The sequence below is a fragment of the Callionymus lyra genome, chromosome 10, assembly GCF_982586985.1.
Source record: "Callionymus lyra chromosome 10, fCalLyr1.hap1.1, whole genome shotgun sequence".
Classification (NCBI taxonomy): Eukaryota; Metazoa; Chordata; class Actinopteri; order Syngnathiformes; family Callionymidae; genus Callionymus; species Callionymus lyra.
Window position 1 is genome coordinate 19,943,354 of NC_141827.1, and position 20,827 is coordinate 19,964,180.

The following is a 20,827-nucleotide window of genomic DNA, read 5'->3' on the forward strand; positions in this document are numbered from 1 at the left end:
ACTAATAAATAATTTAAAAAGGATTAGCAAAATTAGCAAATTCTAAACAGTATAGAGTACGACCGTGATAATAAAGGATTACAAGGAAGGACGCAGCTGATTAAATGCTCTTAATTTGAAAGCTTATTTCCTAGACCCGCCTTTTGTTGCTTCTGATTGGTTAATATTGCGTGTTGCCTTCTGTGAATGGCTATATTTACGCAAAAGGACAAAAGTTCTTTATCATGAAAAGATAACTATTGAGTATTAAATCGGTCAATACAAGTGTGATTGAACACTTCCTCAAATAAAGTTTACTGAAAACTTTACTACAATTTTAGATAAGGCTTTGTGTTTTTAAACACGTTTTTTATCACAACAAAATCCAAGCAAATTTTGATTTTAAAAAAGTCCTCAAAGTCTGTCCCGAACCCACAATCACAAAAGTAGGAAAATATAAGAGCATCTTAAAGCAGTTAAAAGACAGTTAAGACCTCATATTTTCAAGGATGAAGATATTTATATATGATAATTCATGTAATAATATATAAAAACATAAAAACATAATTATATCATTATATTAATATTTTTTAGTTCAAATTTCAACTCACTAAAAGATTGGAATATTTATATGATCTCAACCTCGTACGTCATCAGGTGCACACATCAAATGAACAGGGTGTGAAGACAAATGTGTGTGTTGTTCCGTGTGTCGGTGCATGCTCTCAGGAAAAGTGGGGTTTTGACAAATGCATGATGACGGATGGTGTAACGCCCCTGAGCCTGGCTCCTCTTCCACTCCGGTTGCCTTGTCACAGCAGGTCAAACCACCTTTCACTTCTCTTTACGCCGCCAGGACACGGAACACCAATTGACCTCTCATCTTCTAGAGGTTCTGATGAACACTAATGTTTGACATCAAAGGACAAAAAGAGACAGATCATTCCCTGCAGGGAAAGTTAATATCTTCTTCCAAAATGAAAGGAAATGAGAAATATCTGAGCTCAGTCACCGAAAAAAAAGATTAATCTTCTGAGCTACAGTTAAATGTGATGAAAGCCGCCACAGTCCAGGCAGTAATTTAGAGTTTAATCACAAGCTCACGCTTTGACGCAGAGGTAAGACCCTCATTTCACATCTGGCTGACACAAGTGGCTTCTCGGTTCAGCCACTCCCACCCTGCTATCTCTCATCAGCAACAAGGTAAAGTGTTGAGGTGAGGCGCGGCAGCGTCCTCTCCCCCGGGCTACCTGGAATGACTCACATCTTGATTTCGTTTCTTCTAAATTGTCTGGTGGCGATGTGATAATCTTGTGAGGAAATTACTTAAATCTGTGTTAACGTTGATGATTAAATCAGGACGAAGTGTTTGACTTGATTAGTTCATAAATTAAACCTCTTTTAAAGTTTTAAAGTTTCTTAAACTTAAATTTCAAGGGAAGCCAGTTGAGGTGGCTTGGGCATTATGTCAGCATGCCTTCTGCTGGTGCGCTAATTGGGCAGAGTCCACTGGACAGACCCGGGATGGAGGTATAATATCTCTTAATTGACCCAGGTACGCTGGATTGTTGGATTGGTTTCAGGGGAAAGTTTCATTTTTTAATGATTAACTTAACCTTTGTCCTGCTTCCAGACTGGAAAACTTCCACTGAAACTTAAAGTGATAGTTCACCTTAAATTCAAACTCATTTTCTACTCACTCTCAGCTTTAAGATTAAAGGCTAACATGCTACTCACACAGAAGTTCTCTGGGTAATATGGCGAGCGCTTCCAGAAGAACTCACATTTCTCCGATCCTTAAAACTCTTCACTGGCTTCCAGTTTCTTTCAGGATCAACTTTAAAATTCTGGTTCTTACTTTCAGATCTATTCATGGTCAGGCTCCTCCTTACATCAGTGATCTGATCCAGACTTACACCCCAGCTGAGGTCTGTGGATCAGAATCTACTGATGGTTCCTCGCACACGGTTCAGGACTAGAGGAGATAAATCCTTCTAGGCTGTTGCTCCTAAGCTTTGGAACGATCTTCCTCTCTCTCTGTGTTTGATGATCTACTGACTCCTTCAAGAAACATCTTAAGACGTTTTTATTTTTTCAGGCTTTTCCTTGATTTTCTGGAACTCCTGTTGTGTTATCAGTTTTATCTTGCCCTTTAAAGTATATACTTTATTGAATATTGTTTTGATGTTTAAGCGCTTTGTGACCCTGGTCTGGAAAAGCGCTATACAAAAAAAATGTACTTACTAACTGACTTACAGTAGAGTGGAAGTGCTCTGGGTTTGTGTAGCACATTAGCCTTTAATCTTTTGCAACCAACAAGCGTATAATAAAGACTTGATAAAGTCATTTTAGAAAGATTTCTCAGGTCGAGGCTTCAATACAAGATGGACTTTACAAACGAGCAACACGGAGGTATTTGTATGTTTTGGGAAGAAGATGAACCTGAGCTCCAGTCGCTACATTAAAATGAACATACATTTTTTGTCTTTAAAAAAAACAACAGATTACTCTGAAAATAATCCAAACCTTTAGTCGACATGAGGGTGAGTAGAAAAGGAATTAAATTTAAATTTTGGGTGAACTAACCCGTTAAGCCAATAATCTTCTGATCTTTGCCCTTGGATTTGATCTAGAACTCTTCCTCCTTCTTAAGTGATTAGATTACATTAGACTTTATTGATTCCACAGCGGGGAAATTCCACACGTGCAGCAGAACAAAAACATTTAACAGGGACAAAAGACAAAACACCAAAGAAAACCGACCAACACCGACCAACAACTCCATAATCAAAGTGGTACGAAGCCTCCAGTAAAAAAGTGTATTATGCTAAAGAAATATTGCACAGGAATGATCTATTCTCAGGATAGCTGTACCGGAAGAGGAGGAATTCAAGTACTGGAGTTTAAGACGGTTTATTGTAGAGTCTGACTGTGGTTGGGATGAATGACCTGTGGAAGCGTTCCTTTTTGCACCTGGGGTGCAAGAGTCTGAGATTGATTAAAACAAGCATCTGTTTAACTATAACTATGTCTCCCTCTTTTACTTTACTTTTGACCCCATTCAGAAGAAAATAAAAACATTAAATACATTACATTTCAAACAAATCCTTCCCTTTCACCTTATTTCACCTCTAGCCTCTTCAGTTGTTCAAAAGTCTCTTCTTCTTATCTCTTTAGTCAGTTCTTGTGATGCACTTTTTTTATCACACAAAAAACTAACAAAATCCTTAAATCCAAAAACAACAAAGAAACACAGAACCTCGTTCTTCACTGTTCACTAGTGATTCTATGCAGCCTTTAGAATTGAACAATCTCCGTAGAATGGATAATCACCAAGTAGATTTCTAATTGCCAGACATTGCAATCAAAAAGACAAACACTTCTCTCCTACACATCCTCATTACAATGAGAGAAAAATAATTGCTTATGAAAAAGCTTAAACAATCCAACAGACTGGAAAACTTCAAGATCACTTTACAGTCGAAGAACCTAATACCACTTTCCCTAAGCGATTACGTAGGAATCATCATCCCTCCTGCTGGAGGGTCTTCGTGTGTCCCAGTGATCTCAAGAGATTTGTTGTCTGGGGATTCATTCCCTTAGGAGGTCTTTGGGCAGGACCTTTTTGAAGAAAAATGGAACCCAGTTTCCCTTAGGTAAGGCCAAGGGATGGGGGCTTGACAGGGAGCGTCTGGTGGCCCTGCTGGGAACAGCCAGAAAAGGCAACATCACCAGCTCTAGGGACATGGAACATCAGATCTCTGGCAAGAGGTCCCAGCTGAATATAGCCAGACTCACCACGATTCACAGTGTGGTCTGCCGGAACCAGGGGGGTAGGACACTTCTTTTTTCCAACCCCTCTCAAGAGTAGTGTTTTTCTAATGGATTTTCAAAAATAAAATATAAAGGTATCAGATATTTCCAGATTCCAGATATTGAAGAGTCCATGTTCTTCTTCAAAAATGACTCCAAGAAGTTTGGATTTATATGAAACACGAAAAGGAGTCAGCTTCGTAGAAACTATCTTCACCTTCAGAGAAGCAAAGTCCAGTCCACTCAGCATGATGGCAGTTTATTAAGCGATGACACATGGTTGTAAAGGACAGTAGAATACATTCATGTCAGGTCATCTGTACAGTACAAAGACAGTGGGAGCATTGATTTATGACATCCAGACGTGTGGTGGCTCTCTTTAGCGACAATCCCGTCAGATGATAAATTCGCCCTGACCTTGTCTCGTCTGACTCATAGATTTGAATCCAAGTTTTATCCAAATAGGTTCCTATTTATCAGCAAAAGTAACATTTCACCTCTGCTTTCATTAGCTTTTTCAGTCAAGACTATTTATGCCGATAAAGTTTTCAAATCAACCCACGCCCACGATGGGATCATTGATTATAGAAAATCTTTTCTTACAACGACCTTTTTCACTTTATGAAAACATAATTATCATTAGAAATTCAGCAACAGGGTCTCTTACATACGGTGATCTAGTATATATATACATAAGTAAATTTGGCTGAAAATATTACAGTTGCCTTTATCTTTGGCTGCTGATCTATTCAAGTTTGATTTGAATGTCTTTTATTTTAAAAAATACTGCTTCAGATGGAATACATACATACATACATTTAAAAATACAGTTGAAAACACTGCTGAAGGATGTCCTTATTTCACTTGCAGATCTTGTTTGTTTTGCACAATCCCCAAATAAACAAAAATAAAAAAAAAACATGGCAGTGCCCCCCCCCCCACTCCCCTTACTCCCCTCCACTCCTGGAATATTTCCACCATATGTCATCCCATGTAAACAACTGTGAGTGCACGGCAGGAAGAGGGAGCGTGGATTTTGGCATCATGATATTTCAAGCTCACACATTCCCTTCAGTTGGGTTTCGTAAATAAGGCGCTGTAATGACTGCATTTTCATGGACTCAGCTTGTTGTCTGGTAAGGCTTGTTTCAGTTTTCACGCAGGACTAATGAGGTTTTTGAAGCAGCATAAGATCGTCTGGTAACACCTCGTGACAAGGCTGCTCTTGAGTGATAATGATGGAATTGTTGCCTAACTGGAGATATTCTGGACCGGATGTCTGAAGCTGGTAACTTCACTCCAAACTGAAAGCTCAGGATCTATTAATATGACGAGTCATCTTTGTTCCTGTGACACAAAGTTAAAACCTGTGATTATCTCAGCTTCTCTTTAGGCTTATTAAACCATTCGTCAAAGCTAACTCAAGATGAAAGGTGTGTAATAAAGGTGTTTGTTCATTTTGCAGTCGATAATAGAATCAATTTAAATCACCACATTGTTTTTGAATAACCTAAAGATTATTTAACACAAAAGTAAAAGTTGGTTTGATATTATCACAAACATGCTCATGTATTTTTGTGTTCATTTATAAGTTAGTTGCTTATTTTAGATGACATAACTTGACAACTCAATTTAGAACCTTTCTATTCAAATGTGAGATGAAGCTAAATTGTGCAACATAATTGCTTTATTTTCAGTCAATATGTGCACTGAGTGGTTTTCTGGTTACATTCCAGGCACTCCAGACACGTTAATTAAAGAGCAAAAACCTCAAACACATCCTTATTTGTGGAGCGAAGGCAATTGATTTTCATTGACCACTTTATAATTGGCACACCTGCGGGAAAATGGTTGTTAATCAGAGCCTATTTCGGCCGCTCATAATTAATCCTCCTCCGGGACCAGCTTATATAATAAGAAACATTTCCATCCTTGAGCAAATTCCTGTATAATTTTAAGATTAGGTCTCGACAATTATACAATTTATACTCTGGTAAAAAAAAATCATAGATCAGCAAACATTAAACTATTTGCGTTGTTGTGGCTTTTCCTTTGATTTTTTTTCGATAAAATAAATATTTTGAGCCAATTCAAGCTGCTTTGGCCCATTCTTGGCCCTCAGAAATACCAAAAGAAAAATCTACTGTATTCTATTCATAAATAGCGTCCAAATTTCACAAACCATTTGTAAATGTTTCTGAGAGAAGCCTCGTGACGACGTGTTACCATCTTTTTCCTCTTTGAACTTCCTCTTTGGTGGAAGTTTGGGAAACCTTCAAGTAAACAACATTAAACTTGTAACAAACAAACACAGATTCACTTGTCGTATAAATAAACATCAACACATCACTTGTTCAGAACAGGACGACAACTTTACACCTGGCACACAATCAACATGTGCTGAAGTGTCCATGGGTACGCAAGTCAGATGAGGTGTGCCCACATTTCAAACTGGCCATGGAGTGGGTCAAACTCACTGTCTGAAAAGAATATATGTTCTGGGAAAGAAATGTATCTTCTTCCCTGTAGTGGAGGTGTCACCAAATATCTATGAATAAAAAGTAAGTTTCCTTTTGTCATGTTATAAAAGTATTTGGTCATTCAATGAAACTGGTGCTATTTCTTAAAAAAAAAAAAAAATACATTGGACATTTTTAATAAAATATTTACATCATGATTTACGTATAAAACATTCAACAAATATTTTACCACCCCGGAAATAAATTATGTATGATATTTTCCATGAGATCCAAATGTCACGATAAACAAGTGTTTTAGCACCCTCTAACAGTCAAGCTGCTAATATATACTTTTCTTTGCAAATTTCCTTGTCCAGAAAATGCATAAAAATCCCATGTTGGATATTTGATTGGAGATAAACATCATGTTCTTGATTATTATCTTTAAAGTAGTAAAGATACAAACCTTAATACATTTTTACCTCGGAATGACTCCAGCTAGCATTGTTGTCGACCAGGTATGCTAGCTAGCATTCAGTTTCAATTTCTGCTTTATTATTGTGCGTCTCATGTCGGTAAAATTAAGCTTAAGAGACCGGAAATACCAACAACAAAGTCAAATAAATCAAACCAAATGATGTGGGTGCTTGTCTGCTTGAGACCTTGGCTCCAAAAATGTTTTGAAATCACTAGAAAAGTCAATTGTTATAGGGTGGTGAGTAAAAGTGCAGTAGAGACATGACTCATGATGTTATGAGATGTAATAATTGAAAATGTGTTAAAAATAATTTAAGGATTTTTAATCAATATCACAATTCTTTGCAAGATTATCCGGAAATGGGGTTGTCTACATCTTTGGCAAAAATGGCAAAAGAAAGTGGATGAATGTATTTACAATACATGATGTATTTTAAAACATTGTAATTAAAACACCTATTTTTTCACTTCTTTCTGCAAGATCCAGTTTCCTAGAATGACCCAAATAATAGTGGTATGTTGTCGTGCTTTGTGCGTGAAGGGTTTTAAGCTCTTGAAGGCCATAAAAAAAGAGACTCCATCAGTGTATTCCGTTAGGGGTGAAGGTCGAGAGTCTGTCCAGGCTGATGTCCGCCTCGCAGTCTTCGGGGTCACAGACCGAGTCCGTGGCGTTCTCGTGGTTGACGGAAAACTGCGATATCCGATCGAACGTCTCCTCGTGATCGATACACTCGACCACGTTCGGGATCATATTGACGTAGGCGTTGGCGATCTCCTTGTGGATCAGCGTGTCCTGGTTGTAGGAGACCAGCTCGTTGCTGATGTTGACCGTCTCCACGTGCGTGTGCGAGCAGAAGTTCCGACACCCCAGTAGGCTGGCGAAGGCTTTCCTGAACTCGGCGTTGAACGCGTAGATGATGGGGTTGAGGGAGGAGTTGGCCCAACCGAACCACACGAACACGTCGAACGTGGTCTCGCTGACGCACGGGAGCCCGTCGCTGGACGTGGGTTTGGCGCAGAAGGGGACCATGCAGTTGAGCACGAAGAAGGGCAACCAACAGCACACGAACACGCCCATGATCACAGACAGAGTTTTGAACACTTTGGTCTCCCTTTTAATGGAGGTCTTCAAAGTATTGTGGTGCTGGCACTCGATCCTTTTGCTCCGGCAACTTTGCGCGTGTTCCGCCGCTCTCTCCAGGGACGCGATCCTCCGGATCTGGATCTGCGCGATCCGGTAGATCCGGGTGTAGGTCACGATCATGATCGCCACCGGGATGTAGAAACTGATGAGGGAGGACGAGATGGCGTACTCTCGGCTCAGGCTGGAGTCGCAGTTCTCCTGGAGCGCGCTGGAGTTGCGCGTCCCCGGCGCCTCCTCCGCCTTGTGCCAGTTGAGTTGGACCGGGATGAAGGAGATGAGAACCGACAGGGTCCACGTGATGCTGATCATCACGAAGGCCACCCGCTGGGTCATTTTGCGCTCGTAGCGGAAGGGGCTGGAGATGGCCCAGTAGCGGTCCACGCTGATGCTGCAGAGGTTGAGGATGGAGGCGGTGGAGCACATGATGTCAAAGGCCACCCAGACGTTGCAGAAGGTTCCGAAGGGCCAGTACCCGGACACCTCCGCCACCGCCTTCCAGGGCATCACCAGCACGGCCACGAAAAGATCCGACAGAGCCAGAGAGACGATGAAGATGTTGGTCACCTTGGTCCGCAGGTGTCGGAACCGCAGGACCGCGGAGCAGACCAGGATGTTCCCCAGAAGAGTCCACAGGATCAAGAGAGACAGCAGACACCCCGTCACCGTCCGAGCCACCACATCATGACGCTTTGTCACCCTGGTGCTGTTCCACATGTTCTCCCCGCTCGGTGCCGAGTCCACCGGCACCGAGGAGAGATATTTGGCTGGGTTCTCCATGTGGCCCCCTCTCAGTCCATCTCAGCGCGAAGAGAAGGTCCTCTGCCCGTCACCTCCCGGCAGACCCGAAGCGAAAAACAAACTCCAAGAGAGAGAAAGCGGGTCGGAACCCGAGCAGAGCGCACTGAGCGGCGCACTGGGGCAGCACATGTTGCAGCCCCGCCAGCCCCGGTCCACTGACGCGGCTGCTGTGACTCAGTCCGGGATGTGTGTGTGAAAGGGAGATCCTGCAAACACACCCACACCCAGACACACACTTCCTTTAACCTTCGCGCGCGCACACATCCCTCCTCTGTGAAAGCGCACACACTGATATCACTGATGAAAAAAGTATTTTCAAAGAAAAATATGATCCCGAAAACATCAATTTTTAAAGTAAAACTTCCACTGACGTTGTTTGTAGTTTACAACGTTGTTGCCTCACAGATGAAACCAGTGATGAAATGCGATGAAGCAGCCGGAAGTGTTAAATAATGATGCCATGATGAAGTGTGATGTGTACTTGTACGCTTGCATTTGTGTTCAGCTGGAAGGCATGGTCAAACATTTCTCAAAGAGGATTCAAAATAAATAATCAACAGTAATTCCAAATACTTCTAACTATAAAAATAGCATCTTTATGTTCAATTCTTATTTTCAAATGAGTTTAATTAAAATTAAATAAATGTCCTCTATTGATTCCATACTATGTTTTTTTTGTTCCAGGTGAAAGCTTCTTGGGGCGACACTCCAATAAAAATGGAATAAATGCATAATTTCTCAGATAAAAATCACAAAATCACAATTTTTTCCATACAATGTTTTTATTTTTTTAAGAATCATCACAGACAGCAGCTGAGCCAAGGTCTCAAGCAGGTTCCAACTCGCTCGCATGGCTGCATGGCACAGGGCTGATGTGATGGGTGTCACGTGGGGGGATGGGGGGGGGGGGTCATCTGCTGTTAGACAATGTCCCTCATCCTTGACCTGAACACAATAGACATCATGAACACTGAACCACCACCATTACACTCACGGGATTATTTATTGTGGCTCACACGCGCTGGAAAAACCCGGAGCTCTCCGTGGTGCTGAAATTTACTTCAGCTAAATAATCTGAGTTCGACATTTCCAGCAGGTACAGACAGCTCATGAACTTCATGAACAAATGAATTGTAATAAAACAGGTCAACGTCCTTCAATGAGGCACAAACAGGTGAGTCACATTCCTTCAGTGACCAGAAACATGATGCTGCTGCAGCTCGTTGTGACGTCATGGGTATTTTTAGTCAGGTCTGCGTGTCTGTCAAATTGTTGTGACACGAGGTCAACATAATCTGCCATCAACTCATGCCAGATTCTCTAGAGAAACCTAATCTCAGAAAAGCCATCCGGTATTAACACGTGATTTTGTACGCTCATTTATCAAGATCCGCACATTAAAAATATATATATTATGCGTTCAGTTTGTTCCAGTTTGATTCATAGGATCTATGTGGAAATCGAATTAGACACAGTTCTGTCATTTCAAAATCAGTTTCAAGCTTCATCCCATCCAACCTTGCGTTTCATTCATGCCAACTCCAGATGTTCTGAATGAGGCTGACGCGTCTGAAGCATAATCCTGACAAACAGCGCCACTTAGTGGTTCACTAATATACTATAACACCTGTTAAAACTGCTGACCTTGACCAGTGGTTCTTTACTGGTCTCAGTTTAGCACCAACCATTACTCATTGAAAACCAATATCAAGAATAAACAACAACATGAGTTTGTTAAATTCATCATAATCGGTCTCATTATAGTTTTTTGCCCACAACCTGATAAAAGAAACATTGTGAACCACCTTTGAGTATCTGCTGGATCTTTTGATGAAGCCTGAGATGTTTAATTTTTTTATATCTTTTGAAAAATCTTCCAGAATGTGACAACCATATCGTGTAATACACATATGATGTGCATTTATTTTTATTTTTTTATGGAATTTTTTTCATTTAAAAAATGAATTCATCTTGCTTCCATCCAGCAACATACACAATTGAAGACAATTCAAGACATTCAGTTAAAATTATACCTTTCATGAATCTGTCTTCCATTTTGTACTAGAAATGATGGGTTGTTTTTTTATTTTTCATAACATAATGACTTTGGACTAGAATTCCATTTAATTTACATGAAAGTATTTCAAGAATTACTCATCATGTGTTACGGGTAGCGATGGTCTGATGAAGCTTCATGAAGCAGTGTCATTATTTTCAGAGTCCACTAGATGGCGGTCTCTGCACTATTTTCCTCTTTTTTTTTAACTGTTTAACTGTTACAACAAAACATTACAACTGTTTTGAACTTATGGCGCCACCTACTGACCTCTAAACAACATGACACTGTGTTATGAAGCTTCATCAAACGATCACTGGTTACGGGCGGTACTTACCAGACAAGAGGAAATTGTTAATGTTCTTGGTGAAATGACTAAAAAGTGTAGATTCATACAGTATGTACAATGAATTTAAAACATTTAGTATGTAATTAATAATGCTTTAATTTACAGTCGTGAGCATTTTAAATTCATTTTACGAGGAAATGAAACATGTTTTCTTGTGAAACACACAAAGAATGAAACGTGGTTCTTTATGAAACAAGTTTTTTATTACAATACTAATGTACATAGAATTTCAAGAGCACCTGGATTTCACAAAATCATGTGTCTGAATGATGATTTTGATCTGCATTATTGTATTTACAAAGAGGATATACAAACTCAAAATAGACATTTTAATACCTCTTGGCACGGAGTGAGAACGAGTGGTAGCACCAGGTTGAGAACGTGTCATGGATTACAGTCACAATGCTGCAAATTCTCACATTGGAAAAAGTCATTTCTTCATAAAATAACTCAACAAAGAGATTATTTCGTTGATTCAGTTCGATACATGCTGCCCAGCAGAAGCTAGCCTGAGCCCACTAATGATTGAAGCTCCTGATGTCGGTGCTGAGAACTGAAATCCAACATGGATGACACACAAGTGTAATTACAGTTTCGCTAGAGTCCCAGAACTTCTATCGTACATAAATGAGAACCTTTTTGTATACTTTAAGCATATACTGTCGCAACCGACGATTGCACTTGTGGCTCTTTGTGATACACAACTTTAATGTGCGACTCAGACGGCCGCGTCACATGAACGCACACTTGTGAGTAAATTACAACTTAGGAATGTAAAATATATATCTGTCTGGTTCTTCTCTTACACGCTGCGAGTCCTCATCTAAGAGCCAGATCTCCTCTGAGAGGTTGACGCTCGCGCTCCGAGGAGCCGCCGGCGATGAATGTTCTTCTGCTCTTCAGTCATCTGTCGTCGCGTCAGACCCGGCGGAAGACTTCGAACAGGGAAGCCACAGAGTGCATGCGATAAAAAAGATTGAGGGGCACGGCGAAGTTGAGAACTGAGGTCCATATGCCGAAGCCGAACGTCTCCTGCTCCAGCCCGTTGTCGTACTGTGGCCGGCAGCCAAAGGCCGGAAGGATCCAGAGCTGAAAGGTGGAGAAGAAATGTTATCAATAACAATGTTATCTCTCTGTCTGTCAGCAAAATAACTCAATAAAAACAGAATTGAATGAATCTCAGTTGCAACATTGATCAAGAAATCTATTACCTTTGCAATTATATTGATTATTAGGGCTGTGAGGAATAAAAAGTGATATATCGTATTATTTCATTCTTAATAGTATTTTTACAGCACTGTATCAGTTTTTTAAATAATATTTGATTCTATCATACTTGTTTTATAGTTTACATTTCAATAAAGTGTGTCTAAAGGTGTGTGTTTAATTATTTAATTTACAATTAATATGCAAATATTTACAGTGTTTTTTCATTTTTGTGTTGCAATTGAACCTCCGCCGGCTAGATGGCAGCAGTCGTTTGGTTTTTTTTTTTTTTAATGAAGGCAGTTACAACTTTGTCAAGAGTCATGTTGTCTCTTAATTCTGCAACACCAGACTTGGGTACTTGGACACTACAAATATAATTTTTTTCCATAAAATATACCAATATATCATATTCTCTCCATCTGTATCGTGATACGTATTGTATCGCCAGATTCTTGCCAATGTTCTGACAACAGACGGTAACTGAATTAATTGAATATGACTACTAATGATATCAATAGTATTTCAAATGCGAAAAATGAAATGATGAAATGAACTAAGGGAAAAAAAATGGTCATAATAATCGAGCTGCTTAGGGGGGTTCTGCGCTCACTGAGGGCTTTTCTAAACTGAATATTAACAAGACAGTTACTCACCGAAATGTTGCACATTATAAGGAAAACGGATATGTTTTTAAGAATTTTCCTCTTGACATTTGGGGCCTCTGGTCCTTCTTTGGCCGTGGTTAGAGGCACCTCCGACGGCTTCCTGGGACATTTGTAGACCTGCCTGTTCTCCTCCTGCTCGTTCTCCATGGTGACGCCGCACGTCTGCTCCGGCGTATCGAACGCTCGGTTGATGATGCCGTTGTAAGGCGGAGCCAGAGACGACGTCACGGAGAAGATTTCCGGTGCGGCCGCTGACTCGGGGTCTTCCCTCTGTCCGTCCTCCTGCTGGCGGTACAGGGACTCTACGATGAAAAGATTTTGGACGTACTTCTCCAGGACCACCAGCAGGGAATACATGAAGTTAGTCCAGAGGTAAGGGGGGGAGGTGTTGGCGCTCAGCACCGCCACAACGCTGCACCAGGACATCAACCAGGATCCGATAGACGACCCGAACAGCAGCTCGGTGTCCAGCTGCCTGGACGGGTTCTTAGTGGTGTCTAAAGGCACCTGGTCCGTCCGGTACATGAGGAGACCGACGGCGCCGCTGGAGCACATGACTACCAGCATGACGATGCCGTAAATGTAGAACATGGAGATGGCGGACTGACGGGTCTGCAGGGACCCCTCCACGTTGGTGACGTACACCGCCAGGATCCCGATCGTGCTGGCCAGAGCGATTAGTCCCAGGATGGGGCCCAAGGTCAAACCCTGGGTCTTGGTGGCGGGCCTCTTCTGGTTCGACGAGAGGTCCATGATCCGCCCGATGTTCTTCCACATGACGAAGAGCATGGCGGAGACGAAGATGTGGTACTCGATGTTGAAGGGGTACAGGTAGTAGAGGCTGCTGGAGAACATGGAGCAGGTGCTGGTGGTGCAGTTGCAGTGCGGCTCCGAGTGAACTGCCAGACAAAAACACAGGAGGATCCATTAGAACTTTCTTTTACTTACAGAAGAACTAAATGTGTATCTACTCAACACTCTCAACAGAATTGCATTGCATCAGTCTTCCTTTTATTTATTGAAGAGTAACTTTAGCACTTTTTTTAGTCACCAAAAAATGTTGTTTTAGCAACAGATATTCTTCCTTATCTTCTGCAAAATAGTTAGTTTTTCTGTTTTCTCATAACATTTATAAACAGCTAAGCATGATATTTAGAGTCGTTGTCAGTGATCTAGTTTTTATGGGAGTTAAATTGGGCTGATTTGGTTCGCTGGCCCTTTGGTTTGCCCGTTTACTTTTGGTAATATTGAGATTACAAATGATCGTTGAGTTGAACATTGATCATTTAAATGTCACTCTCACCCCCGGCAAGGATCTTATGCAGCCTTCTGTGTTCATTAGTGGGTCTGTTAGCGAAATAACTCAAAGATACGAGGACTAGGAATAGATCATTCCATTCTTGATAATTACCATCTAGATTCACAAGACTTTTAAAGGATATTTTTTGTGCTCTCTTTGTTACGCAACAATCTGCTCTTGAGTGTTGTACAAGTGAGTAATGTAACAGTACTGACTCTTGTATCGCACAAAAGTACTCAGAGAGAACAAACCTCTGCCAAGAGTACTTTTGTAGTTATCTTTTTATTGTTCGTGTCTCTCTTCTTCATTATAAGAGTCCACTATAATTGAATTTCAGGATCACTTGTAAGTAAGTAAGTAACTCATTTTTTTTTTGTATAGCGCTTTTCCAGACCAGGGTCACAAAGCGCTTAAACAATCAAAACAATATTCAATAAAGTATATACTTTAAAGGGCAAGATAAAAACCCGATAACACAACAGGAGTTCCAGAAAACCAAGGAAAAGCCTGGACAGGAAAAGTAAAAAATTGTTTGGTCCAGGAGTGTTTTAATTTAACATTAATCTGGGCCACATTTGTATCTGATTCACCAGTAACTTAGACCGGCTCTGTTTTGCTGAGTCAGACGTTTCCTCCTTGTAAGTCGGACCACAACAACTCTAATAACACCGTTGCCCTCGAGAGCTCAGCTCAACAAAACCCTACCGTGTGTCCCCCTAGGCTCCTCCCACCCCTCGCCCCCCTCCCCACCGCAGAGGCCACTACTACGGTCCTGCACCCTTTAATTAAAAAAGGGAACAACAGTCAGGGTGCAGCCAGCCTCTCAGTCCGCCGGATATGAGGAGGAGCACTCGAACCCCTCAACCCTGGGCTTAGATGTATCAGTTACTGTAATTGCAGCACCCTTGGGAGAAAGCAGCCGGAGACAAATCCGTCTGAGGTCAAGTGGGGGGTTGCCAAGAAGAGCGGCAGAGGTTTAGGCCTTTACGATGCCGTGATTCCTGAAACCTAATAGAGAGATGTTCGACACAGACGAGACCCACTGGTCTGGCAAACCTCCCCTGCCCCTCGAAGCCTCTTCCCTCCCTTCATTGAAGCCGGCTCTCAAGCGGACTATTGTCCGTCCCTCTCGGTACTTTGCTGACCGTCGCCCTTCCTGCCCTTACCGATGGTGAGGTTTTCGTAGCCCAGAGCGAAGAGGCGTCGCTTGTGGTTGTTGAGGAAGTGCTCGGCCTCTGACATGACGCCGTTGCCCCACAGCAGGAGGTTGGTGAAGACGGCGTGGATGACACCGAATCTGGAGAGACACGGAGAAAAAAAAAAGGGTTGAAACGTTGTTTTAAATGACTAATTCTATTCCTTCTTTTTTTTAAAGTTTGCATTATAAGTGAATCCCATTAATCAATGCAGGTTTTAAGGTAAATTTAGTTGCAAATAAGTATGCATACATTTTTCTTTTTATTAATTATACACCATTTTTCATTCTTAATGAGGAAAAAAAAAGAATGTTGAATAATAAACAAAGCCAGTTGTTGTTTTTTAAGAAATATTATTGTCCATAATGCACTATAGTAAGTAGAGATAATAGATAATATTTAACAACAATCTTTGCTGATCCTCTTTCAAAATAGTTAAATGATGAATTAAAGATTTATTGTGGAAAACAAAGTTCATGATTATAGCGTAGTGGAATTTTAAAATTGAGAAAATTTGAAATTGAATTTTCGTTTTTCTCAAGACAAATTTAAAATTCAGGAATAAAACACAGTAAACATTATTTTGAATAGTTTACTTATTAAATAAATTGAATTGTTCAAATTATAATTTTTTACCTTGATACAAGAGTTATTTGTAGTTTTCTTTGTGATATATATATTTTTTGTCTTTCTATAGTTAATTGGAGACAGAACTTCTCACATAATAAACCCACAGTAAAATTAAAAAGATATGATAAAACAAAACATTTTAAGAAATGGAAAAAAAAAGCTTAACTTTACAGAAAAACATTCAATTAAAAGAAACATAACTACAATAAATTTCATTTAAAACTTCTAATCAGCCTGACAAATATAAAAATGTATAGTTTTACGAAAAATGTCTTTGCCACCATCGAGAGCTGGGAATAAATCATATTTTCTAATTACAAGCAAAAAGACATTTGTATTTAATAAAGTTGTGACCAACTTTGTTCAAACCAGTGTCAGGTACTGACTTCATAAATGTTTGGTTCACTCACCTCTCGAAGGTTTGATAACTCTTGATGACATCCTTGATGTGAAACCACAGAAAGTGCACCTGAAAGCAACATTTCATGATCAGTAAAAAAAACAAAATCACCAGAAATGAACACTAGACAAAGTGACTTCTGCGAACTAATAAGCAGCGAAACAACACAATGCCAGGATTATAAAGACGCAGCAGATCTGACTCACCTGGACAACAAAGAGCACATTATGCAAAGATCTACCCGGTTAAGCGGTGCACAGAAAATCTAACACTGAGGAAAGATTATCAGTCTTTTGAAACCTACCTGCGCGATGGTGTGGGTTGCATGGATGACCGGGTACACCCCGAGCACGGCGGACACACAAGACTGGTATCCGACATAATATCCGATCCGGAAAGCGTCCATGATCAATGAGAGAAGTGCGAGGAGAGTCAGACCGCCTGCGGGGGACACCAGACCTGAGTTACTGTTCAATGTTGAAACATCACCTTTTATTTCCCAGAGAGCAGCGATATATACTGAGGCTGTCAAACTACAAGACAGAGGGATAAAGAAAAGCCTTTAAATATTCTGGCATTAAAAATGTAAACGACGTGACTATGGGAATCAAAAGGTACTATTATGTACTATATTATTACATACTATAAAAAGGGTAAAAGGCTTATATATTTCCTCATTTCATTTTTTATTCTCAACATGAATTCATAACTATCTTTCATTACATGTGTCTGGGAATTGCACAGTAATATGATGGAAAGGCACAAAATGATTTCATTATTATTATTAGTTTAAACTATTTTACTCAAGTATGGACAATACGTTTTAAATATCTTGTTCAAATTCACAGTGAAATAAGTTTTTCTTTGGCAGGGAACTCTTGATAGGAGAGTGTCGACTCAGCTTCTTTAATTCAATGGGGACTCATTTGGACTTTACTTCTGTATCATAAATCCATTACTGTATCACACACACTAGACAACTGTTATTGATCATAAATTGAGCTTTATTTAAAAGTGTGTCTACAGACATTCAAATAATCTTTTAAATCAGGGTTTGTTCCATTGTTTTTAGGAACATGAGTATTGTCCGAACTGTGTTATATCTTCCCAAATAACTGTTGTGAGGAATGCAAAAGTATATATATTTTAGAGAAGAGAAACATGCAACTGTAATGTAAAAAAAGAAAAGAAAAAATAATATTTCTAGACAAATGTATATCTTGAAATGAACTAGCAATGGATAATAAAATAGAACAAAATAATAAGCTGTCAGAAACTTTATTAAGGCAACATCAACTTCAACTCCATTGACCTCAGTTGGCAGAAACTGACCAATATTTGTTTGGTGCTTTTTTTTTTTTTTTTTTTCTTTATCACCTCCCCCAAGGAGCTCAGGTGATTGTCTGTGTTTATCTTTCTTCTCCGTCTGTTAGCAGCAAAACCCAGAAGCAGTTTTAATGGATTTTTTGTTTTACAAATGTTGATAACAGGACAAGAAACAGATGATTGAGTTTTCTGGCGTCCAGATTACCATCAAATCATTTGAAGACTTTTCACTACGTGCTGAACAACAACTGGAGCTACCATTGAGCTAGAGGCTACGTTGAATCTTGGACGGAGGGAGGTCTGAAAGAATGATCTGTGCTCTACATTTAATTAAATATATGAGTCAATATAATACAACTCATTAAACTATGTTCATATTACTGTTTGGTTAACAGTCTATTTGTTATCAAAATAACTTTTTTTCAAGGTTTTTTTGGAATAATTCAGTAAGGATAATGGGACTAATGATTGATGTTTTTGTTGATGTTCGTTTAATGGTACGTCTTAAAAACAGAGTTGCTTGTTGTGTTATTAGTTTTATTTTACCCTTTAAAGTATATACTTTATTGAATATAGTTCTGATTGTTTAAGCGCTTTGTGACCCTGGTGTGGAAAAGCGCTATACAAATAAAAATGACTTACTTACTTACTTTATACGATGAAAATATTGAGTTTATAAAATAATAAAAAACATTTGACTTAAGCTAGAGTTACTGATCATTCACCCAAGTTAGTAGGTTGCTTATGAAATTAAACCTTTGGCCGGGGTATGTGCCATCTTAGTGCTTTTTTTTTTCTTATATACTTTTTTGTTGTTATATTTGATTGTAAATACTTTTTTTTAAACATTAGCTTAGTGCTATACAAATAAAAATTACTTACTTACTTACTTTATACGATGAAAATATTGAGTTTATAAAAATAATAACAACCATTCGACTTAAACTAGAGTTACTGATCATTAGTAGGTTGATTGTGAAATTAAACCTTTGGCCGGGGTATGTGCCATCTTAGTGCTTTTTTTTTTTTTCTTATATACTTTTTGGTGTTATATTTGATTGTAAATTCATGTTTTTAAACATTAGCTTAGGTCTCTAAAATACGATGGAGAACTTTCATCATCATATTTTTGAGTCAGAAAAAGAAAAAAAAACACTTCTTGGATTGTTTTTTTTTTGTTTCCATCGCAAAAAAACGTGACCTTGGAAGCTCCCGGTGACTCACCTCGGATCCAACAAGTGGTGGCATGAACGTCCTTCTCCGTCCTGGAGCTGCTCTGCCGGTCCCGCACCAGGATGTACCACAGCATCCACACGAGCTGCACGATCATGAGGCAGGTGATGAAGGACAGCAGGTGGTCCTCGCGCACGGAGGGTCCGTGGTGGGCGATGGCGAACATCAGCGCCGCGCCGATCAGCAGCACGTTGGTGCCGTACTGGCCGCTCAGGATCTCCGCGTTCTTGCGCGGGTAGTCCTCGGCCAGGCTGAGCTTTAACTTGGAGAAGATCTTCTTCTCCGGCTCGGAGCTGGAGGACGAGGAGGAGGAACTGTGGCAGTACTTGTTCAGGCACATGATGTCCAGGCCGTTGTGTTCCACCATGATGATGATGAGAAGAAAGAGTCCCGAGAGAAAAGAAAAAAAGGGTGCAAGGAACGACCTTGGAGAAGCTCTGCAGAAGTTATACGTGAAGCCACCTGTGAGGTGGAGATTCAAGCGGTTCGGTGCCAAACATCGCTCATTCAATCCAAGCGGGTCTTAGTGGCTTGAGGATGGACCTCTTTGAAACTTCTGGTCATCCCTGAAAAAGCGGCTGAAAAATGAGAGATTGCGTTTCAGGTTGTTTTTTTGGCAAAGCTCGAGAGGGGCCTCCTGGAACACGTGTAGGATTCACAGAAATCCCTGGCCCTTGGCAGCCACACACACACACACACAAAAGAAAGAAAAAAACTTGTGACTGATGACTTCTGAGCTCCTCGAGTTAGATCTTTATTTCCCAGGAGGCTGGCGGATGTTCCTCGTTTGCATGACAATGGTCACGTCGATTAGTGGCTGATTGGTTTGTTGAGTAGTCCATTTTAATCAATAACATTTTCATCTGGAATCCTAAAAGACTTGTATTTAATAAAATATAATAAAAAAAAAACAATGTTTTGCTTAAATCAACAATATTTATGTTATTTTAATTTTACTCTATAACTCATCGATGTAAAGATTCCATTGAAGTTAATGACTATCCGTTTTAAATCGTAAGATACGAATAAAAGATAAAGACACTTAATATAAGATATTTGGAAAATGACCCTTCACCTAGTACACCTCAGTATATCCCTCCGCGTGGGTCACGTGTTCAAGGTAGTGCTGATCAGCTCAGTTCATCGTCCCAGTATCGATTTGCTTTGATCAGCTCGAAGATAAAGAAACAACCGATCCTGGTGATTGATTATGCAAATTATATTCTTGATTACAATTGTTAGCATTGGGATTATTTTTTTTTGTTATAACAAACAAATTAAAAAGTTTAGTTCAGACAATTAAGACATTTTATACTATACTAATAAGTACATCAGTTTACGTTATAAATAACCATTTATTAATGTATGGTTTGTGCACGAAATAATTGAATCTGAGTATAGATATATATATATTTTTGTATTGACTCTGCTCATATTTTATGAGTTTATTATGATAAATAATAATTTGTATTGAAACATGCTCGCATAGTATAGGAAACACTTTTTTTACAGTGATAAAACCCTAGATTGTCTCAGCTCTGGCATCCTCGATGTGAGTTATCTGTGTACAATATTACAGTAGCAGGTTAGCAAAATGCTATGAATACATTACTTAATCTCTCCTTTACAAGACAAGTAGCACAACTATACTTGTAAAAAAATATATATGAATATTACCTGGATAACAGGTTAAATAATTCAAAACCAGGTATAAATTATTTAAAAAAAATAATGATCTGAAAAAAATGTATATTAAGTTTTCTTTTAGAAAACTCATGTCATGTACGTTGTGT

At 39.6% G+C, this 20,827-nt stretch overlaps 3 protein-coding genes across 3 annotated transcripts in view; 1 reads left to right on the forward strand and 2 right to left on the reverse strand.

Annotated features, from left to right (window-relative positions):
- Positions 1 to 20,827, forward strand: part of arfgap1 (ARF GTPase activating protein 1) — a 97,458-nt gene that overhangs the window by 26,354 nt on the left and 50,277 nt on the right. The window lies entirely within an intron of this gene.
- On the reverse strand, positions 5,734 to 8,649 carry drd5a (dopamine receptor D5a). Its single transcript, XM_087801380.1, has one exon. The coding sequence runs from the start codon at positions 8,647 to 8,649 to the stop codon at positions 7,309 to 7,311; it is 1,341 nt and encodes a 446-aa protein (XP_087657506.1). The 3' UTR covers positions 5,734 to 7,308.
- Positions 11,988 to 19,407, reverse strand: otop1 (otopetrin 1). The gene is made up of 6 exons (XM_087800866.1): positions 19,026 to 19,407; positions 16,780 to 16,916; positions 16,486 to 16,544; positions 15,416 to 15,546; positions 12,938 to 13,848; positions 11,988 to 12,164 (listed from the first exon to the last, which is right to left on the reverse strand). Exons 1-6 carry the CDS (start codon positions 19,399 to 19,401, stop codon positions 11,994 to 11,996), a joined length of 1,785 nt encoding a protein of 594 aa, XP_087656992.1. The 5' UTR covers positions 19,402 to 19,407; the 3' UTR covers positions 11,988 to 11,993.